At 34.9% G+C, this 7786-nt stretch overlaps 3 protein-coding genes across 3 annotated transcripts; 2 read left to right on the plus strand and 1 right to left on the minus strand.

Moving 5' to 3' along the window:
- The first annotated feature begins 136 nt into the window (after positions 1–136).
- On the plus strand, positions 137–2826 carry LOC124133810 (myb-related transcription factor, partner of profilin-like). Its single transcript, XM_046498353.2, has 4 exons — positions 137–362; positions 1513–1645; positions 1966–2110; positions 2362–2826. Exons 1-4 carry the CDS (start codon positions 216–218, stop codon positions 2531–2533), a joined length of 597 nt encoding a protein of 198 aa, XP_046354309.2. The 5' UTR covers positions 137–215; the 3' UTR covers positions 2534–2826.
- LOC124133817 (putative nuclease HARBI1) lies at positions 2304–4249 on the minus strand. Its single transcript, XM_046498359.1, has 4 exons — positions 4125–4249; positions 3518–3626; positions 2820–3000; positions 2304–2432 (listed from the first exon to the last, which is right to left on the minus strand). Coding segments are annotated over exons 1-4 (417 nt in total). The 3' UTR covers positions 2304–2430.
- A 51-nt stretch (positions 4250–4300) lies between these two features.
- LOC125381016 lies at positions 4301–7512 on the plus strand. Its single transcript, XM_048397035.1, has 4 exons — positions 4301–4366; positions 5088–5220; positions 5503–5650; positions 6360–7512. Exons 1-4 carry the CDS (start codon positions 4325–4327, stop codon positions 6556–6558), a joined length of 522 nt encoding a protein of 173 aa, XP_048252992.1. The 5' UTR covers positions 4301–4324; the 3' UTR covers positions 6559–7512.
- Positions 7513–7786: the final 274 nt, after the last annotated feature.

The raw sequence follows: 7786 nt of genomic DNA on the forward strand, positions 1-7786 counted from the left end.
CAAAAACTTAAGTTGGTATTCACGAAGCGTCTAAGTAAAAAACTTAGCTAAGTCTGCCGTGAGAAACTAAGTCGATTTCACCGAATGCAAACACGTGATCACTAAGGACTATCCCAGCTATTTTTAGCCTACCAGTGGAACAACGTCATCGGGGAATTCCCGGACAGCGCAGACGATAATAAACACCGCTGCGAGCTCCAAGATAGGCCCACGCCATGACCGAAGACGCGAAAAAGAGACGGCCAAACTTTACCAAAGAAGAATCGTTACTACTAGCAGAGCTGGTGGCATCAAACAAGGTGGTGATTGAAGGAAAGTTTGGCCCCGGCATCACCTCCTTGAAGCGACAGGAGGCGTGGCAGGTACGTGGTCGAAGTTCCGCGGCAGTGAGTGTTTTTTTATGGGTTTTGAGATGTTTAGCTGCTTACATCATTAATTTTACATACATATGTAGCAAACAAGACCGTAATGCGTATCCAAGAATGCATGTGGTCGAATAATAACCAAGACGTTTTCCAACCTTCCATCATCACACTTCGTAAGTCCAGGTACCACCGGAATGATATATTTTGGTCATATTTAGACACTGAGACCCAAACAATTATTTTCGTCTTTCTCAAGTTGCACTGTGGTTTGTATCTTCATCGGGGTAGGCCTATTGTCTGTACCCCTAACAATTTTTACCCAAAGTTTTCGGTGATTTTGAACCCAAACCAGTAGCCTAGATCTATGTCATTTTGTACTCCTTTTGGGGCATTTGGATTAGCTTCTAAAGTATACATTAGTCCTAGGCCTCATGTTAGTATCCTAAAGTAACATTACTATCACTTTCATGTCAAAAGCATACAATTAACTTAGTTTAACTAATTTAACAATAACTTATTACAGGGTCAAGATGTCATATCCATATCAAGACCAATCAATGTGTTCCTATGCATTAATTAGTAATATTACTATATATTGTGATGGATCTCATACAACCTCGATCTAGTGCTGCATAGTCATATTATGAACTTGATGAAATGTTATATTATGCAATGCACATATACTCTTGTTTACAATATTAATGTAAAACATATATGACAATATACTGAAATATGAATAATATTATTTTCTTAGTAACACAGTCCCATATAATTTTGGGTCTAAACAGCTTTGCTAAAACTGGGCTTTGGATACAAAATATGATACATATCGCAATACTCAGTTCATGATACACTATGTATCTCGATACATAATTCACTTCAATTTTTATATTTCAATGGACATAAAAACTATTAAAAGGCTTAAAACATCATGAATAATTGGTCTCCTGTTTATAAATAAAGATATCTCTTTTCAATCAGTACTTTATTTCAGAAATCAATTTGAGTGTTAATACCACAAGGACAGAAATTAAGTCTTAAAACTGTGTACAATGTACAGTGTGCATATAGCATGATTTAATACTGACAAAAATTATTAATGTAATTTGATGTGTTTTTCATTTGAGTTGTTATGTTTATATTGCAGATGATTACAGACACCCTCAATGCAAGCTTAATGCACAGGAGGACCCAGGAGGAGGTTGAAAAGAAATGGAAAAACCTGAAGAGCCAGTCAAAGAAAGCCTTTTCTAATTTCAGGCAGCAAACCATTGCCACTGGTAAAGATACTTATGGATACATTAGTTTAGTTATTAAATAGTTTTGATAAAAAAGGTGACCTAAAATGATATAGTTAATGTGAAAGTGGAAAAAGGATATTGTCATTCCTTCACAGTTATTATTAAGACCTACATTGTAACTTTTTGCTGTATATTAATGGTATTATTATCCCAACACAACCCTATCTTTGAGACAAACCTATCTCAATGTTTGAAGGTCAAAAGAGTACTTGTCTCTATATTGTGTTGGTTTTGTGATATGTTTCTAAATACTATAACACCATTCACACTATAATCTATACTGCTTCTTGCACTTACAGGAGGCGGACCACCTCCCATCCCTGTAAGTCCTGTCACAGATGCAGTTGTAGAGGCCATAGGGAGGGACATGTCTTTGACAGGAATATCCAACTCCTGTGATTCGACGGCCCTACAACTGCTTGATGTCATGACATCAAGAGAGAGGTACAAATGACATAAATGTTGATGTTGATATTGTACTAACATTATTGCATCACTTAGTATTTCATGTTTGTCAGCTTTGTTACATAATCCCCAAAATATATTTATGAAATCAAAATTTAAAGTATACTTCTTTAAAGTTCTTTCCCAATGTGTCTGCCACAGGCAGTCAATTTGCAATTATTGACAAGTCTCTGTATAAAAACAAAACACAAGGCTCCGAATACACAAATAATGTATATATATTCCTTCAGCGGTGAAGTTGAGGACATGGCCAATGTGTTCCACGTGCCAGAGAGGACTTGCCAGTGCCAGAATCAGACTTCTATGGAAGCATTAAACAAAGAAAAACTTGTATTAGAAATTGAATGTTTAAAATTAAGAAAAGAGTATCTAACAAAGAAAATTTACAAGGTAGAAGAATAGACTGTAAAGCTCATGTCACGCAAGTGGGGACCGACCATTTGATATTTGCTTGGGGGGAAGGGCTAGTATTATATTTTGTGTCAAGATTAGATAGTTTTTCAGCTACAGACACAGATATCGCTTTATTTAAAAATATGAGCTAAATGTTTTTTTAGAAAAACACCTTGCAACAATGTATTTTTCCCACCCACCCCCGAATATCAAATGGGCTGTCCCTTAGGAAAATTTAAATTAATACTAAGTGCATACTTAGAGTGCCAAATAATAGTAGCAGGAAATAACTTACATGGAAAGTAGGTGATTGCAAACTGTTCCCGATATCTCAACCCTGTTGCTGCAGGTGCAATGGCTGATAGACCTTGCATCTGTGCCCTTAGCTGTCCGGATTGGCTGTTTCCATGTACAACTGGCATAGGCACATTCCTGTCTTTGCTGATGTTATGCAGCACTGCACAGGCAGTTATTACCTAGAAAAATGTTTAAAAAGCCTATTCAATACCCTTTCATGAACTGATGTGGCCTTAATCTAATGACAAATATTTCTAGAATGTGTTGAATTTGACAAAAAGTGAAATGTATGGTCTGTATTTCAAATATGTTATACTATGTACTGTTTGATCTCAGATATATTTGCCTAATTTTTTCCCTTAAGCTAGATATAAAATAAGTCAAAAGAAAATGAATATTGAACATCAATACAGATACAGATTATGAAATTGTGTTGACTTTTTTTACAATAACACATGACAGTGAGTGAGTGAGTGAGTTTAATGTCATATTGATGAAATGTTACTGTCTTCATTTAATAAAAAAATTAATGTTCACCGTATTGTGTTTGTTTATTTATCAACCTACAGTATATCTAGTCCTGACAATAATAATGTGAAAAAGAAATAATTCCATTAAAGTGTAAGTCTATGAAGACTCTCCATTTTTTACTGAAATTGAATAAAAAGAAATGAAAACATTTTCTAATTTCTATACCTTGCACGCCTTCTGTGGGGAAAGTCTGATTTCCCCATGTAAAACATGAAACCGACGTTTCAGCTGCCCAATTCCCCTCTCCACACAACTCCTTGTTTTCTTATGTGATCTGACAATTGCAATGAATAATCATTATTAGCAGATAATCCTATAAAATTTAAATTGGGAGTATAAGAAAAAGAAGAACACATTTAGCTATGTTCTCAGCGATAGAAACTAACATTTTCAATCCATTGGTCATTATAATGACAACATATTGCAAACCCCTTAATATTGCTGTTTCTTGTTATGTGTGTGGTTATATTTCATAGAATCAATGCTTCATACTAGTATGTTTTCATACATAAAAGAGAAGTGAGATAAGATGATTATTATTTCTTACTGATGAATACATAATCATACATATTTTTTTACCTGATTTGCTACTTACATAATTTTACGACACTTAAGTAGGAATTAAACGGAATGATGCCTGAATAATACTTTACAGCAAATATGTGTAACTCTTCCATTCCGTTTTTAGGTTTGAGATAGTATTCTACCTAACCAGGGGAAGTCACTCTATTGCTGAGTGCTCGTAGTGAACTGAACGAAGTAATATTTATACCTGTTGTAGTTTGTCTGTGGTCCTTGGAGAGGACGCAAAAATGGTGTTAGGATCCATCTCCGACAAGGGTAGCCACTGTCTCCAAGCAGATGGCAACTTACTGGTAGCCGGTTCCCCTCAAACATCCGACATAACCCACTTGTTGTCAAAATGCGGGAGTCGTGTGTTGAGCCAGGCCAACGTGCAACGATGTCGATTATATGATCGTCGCTGTCAAACACTATTTGTGTATTTACACTATGGTAATTATGCCTGTTGACAAATTCTTTCTCATTGACTGATGGGGCCTGAATCTGAATGTGGGTGTCATCAATTACCCCAACAATACCCGGGAAATTGGCAGTCTGATAGAAGCGCTGTTGATGGCGTCTTATTTCTTGGGGTTGTACAGGAAAGGTAACAAATCTACGAAGGATACGGTGACTTGTGAGGGAGTCAAGCGTTTGGAAAATCACCCGAGATATAGTGGGTTAGCTCAGACCATGGTCATCACCGTTACACATTTGAAACTTGCCAGTGGCAAGATAACGCAAAGTGACAAGCACCTTCGTAACGCAGGACACGGCACAACTCCGCTGTGTCATAGGACTCAACTCCTGCTCAAGGATATCACAGATATAAACAATACTGTTCCTATCAAATCTGTACCGCTGTATCAGTTCATTGTCATCTAATGAATGTAGTATATCTCTTCTCTCATTAAATATTCTTGAATTGCGTCTGGCAGCCATTTTACATGACTTAAGTCAAACATACATGATTTAAGCCTCGCAAGGTGAGTCTTAATAGTTAAGTCAGAAAATGACAAAACTTAAGTCTAAGTCTTTTGATAAATATGACTTAAGTTTTTCCACTAAACTTAAGTAAAAAAACAAGAAAACTAAGTTTTTTTAACTGACTTAAGTTTTATTTAGGCTTTAATCATGTATGTTTGACACTTACTACTTTCCCTTAACTCTACAGGTTATTACAGCTACCCTCAATTCCTCTGGTTCACACCCGAGAACAAAGGAAGAGGTGGAAAAAAAATGGAAGAACGTGAAAAGCCAGGCAAAACACAAGTACTCCGAATTTGGGAAACCGACAAAAGGAACTGGCAAGTACTTTTTCTTTCCCTTCATACATACTGTATTCAAGTCAGGGTTATTGCATGACAACTCTTCTATCAATGGTCATTATAAATATGGTATTACCAATAGATCAATTATCAATCAAAATGTTCTGTGTATTTTTGTATGAAAAATATTATTTCCAAAATACATTTAGATAATGATGATGATTAGAAATTTCATTGTCTTATCCCTTCCATTAACGAACATATATAATAAAATTTTAAACGATATAAAAAATTACAGTTTGTAATTAAATGTTTATACAGGAGGTGGACCAGCACCAGCACCAATCAGCCCAGTGACCAATGCAGTCATTGATATCTTAGGCCAGGACAACGTGACCCTAACTGGTGTGCCAGGTTCAATTGACACGACAATGCTGCAGGTGCTGGATCTGATGCCACCTACTGACAGGTACATCAATGATATGAGATACCTTTCGGGTTAGAAAATTATCATGGTTCTGTTCTGACATAAATACTGGGTGCTTGGAAAGAGATTATGGTATCACTATAGACGAGCTTGTATATGGCTTATCCTTAATGAGTCCAAATTGAAGTATTTTCTGAATGTTATTCTAGTATAGGTGATGACAGATTTGCTTAAATAAAATAGTTCAAGGCAATCTATAACACTATCTTTTGTCTTATTAGATATTATGTCTGGGAGATGGGATCTTGTTACCTTTGGCTAGTTTTTCATGTTAACTTTTGTCTTGTTGAATAGTATGTCTGGGAGATAGGTTCATGTTACCTTAGCTAGGCTAGCATCTATCTAAAAAGCTTTAACTGAAACTACTAATATTTGGTATTTGCATTTTCCCTGGATCCTAATATGTATAACTTGCTGTTCTGTAATCACATGAAATTTTGTATAAATGTTACACCATGAATAACTTATAAAACCACTTGCTGTGGACCTAATTATTATTTGAAAATTTAGTATAAATGTATTTTTTTTTTTATAATATCAACACCTCAATTGTGCACAAATTAAGTCAATTGTGATATGATTATAAATGTAAATGTTCTCATTATAATAACACAAAACAACAGGCTTGTTGAAATTGAAAAGAACATTTATGTGAAAATTACAATTAAAACTTTAATATTTTCTGTTTCAGGGAGATTTATGACACTGCCATGTCAGATCCACATCCTCAACCAGAAGGAGCCAACATGTATTCTAAGGAGCCAGATGTCACAGGGTCCCTCACTTCACCAACCATGGAAACTCTGTTGAAGCAAAAATTAAAGCTTGAAATTGAATGCCTCACTTTGAAAAAGGAATACCTTAAATTGAAAATCACGAAACTGAATTAGCTAAAAGTATCATACATGTTGTTTGGGCATTAAAGAATTATTTATATATTTGAATATTAAATGTCACAATACATACTCAGCCAAATGTTATGATACAACAGATTCTGGTAGAAAGAACATTGTGGAACATTTTTCAGAAAGAGTACATTGCATTTAGAATATTGCATATTTAAGAGGGTGAGGCATAATTAAGATGATTAAAAACTAAAGATACTTTGCAAAGAATGTACTGCTGATACAAATTGGATTTATTATGAGGAAATGTTGAAAATTAAAATAAAATAATCTTACATGGAAAGTTGGTATTGGCAAAGTGCTCCCGGTATCTGAGTGCAGCTACTGGTGGAGCAGTCACTGCTTGAGCTCCATTCTGCCCATCAAGCCTGCCAAGTCCATCATGCCCATCAGTGGGTGGAACTGGGATATGTCTGTCCTTGCATATGTTGTGTAGGACAGCACATGCTATTAACACCTAAAATATGAAATCATTAATGATAAATTAACATCATTACACTTAACATTTAGGTTTTTACATGGCCTCAGTTGAACATACAAATGTTAATGTAAATAACGAATAAGTTCATACAACCCCATCATTTCCTGATCATCTCCACATGCACATTAACAATTCTATACTTCAAATATTTATGAATTTTCCCTTATCTGCTCCTAGTCATTACCAATCTACAACTGCCCTGTTATTGCCTTAAATACAAAACTGTATATATATTCACTTGATTTAGATACAAGTCAATCTGAACAAGTTCATGTCCATGTACAAACTTTAATAGATGATGAGCCACTGCATTGTTCTTTTCATATTCTCAATGGCATTTGTTAACATAAATTCAAACAACCATGTTTGAAATAATTATGTAACTCAATAAAATCTTGTTGCTTTTTTCGATCATTGCTTTCCTCTCTAGGAATTGTTATTTTATATATTTATTGTCATTTAGCTTTGTTACATTTTTGTTCTGTTGAACTTATTTGTGTGGCAAATAAATAGTGCACACAAATTAACATTTGTTGATCATAATTTTTACCTTACAAGCTTTCTCAGGTTTTAACCTGATTTCCCCATGGAGAACAGCAAATCTGCGTTTCAGTTGACCAATGGCCCTTTCTACTATGCTCCTGGTTCTTTTGTTTGACCTGAAAAAAACATAACATATCAGAGTGTAACCTGTAACATTAATCTTCAACAGGGTTTAAGAAATATATATTT

The sequence above is a fragment of the Haliotis rufescens genome, unplaced genomic scaffold (assembly GCF_023055435.1).
Source record: "Haliotis rufescens isolate VD_foot unplaced genomic scaffold, xgHalRufe1.0.p SCAF_16, whole genome shotgun sequence".
NCBI lineage: Eukaryota > Metazoa > Mollusca > Gastropoda > Lepetellida > Haliotidae > Haliotis > Haliotis rufescens.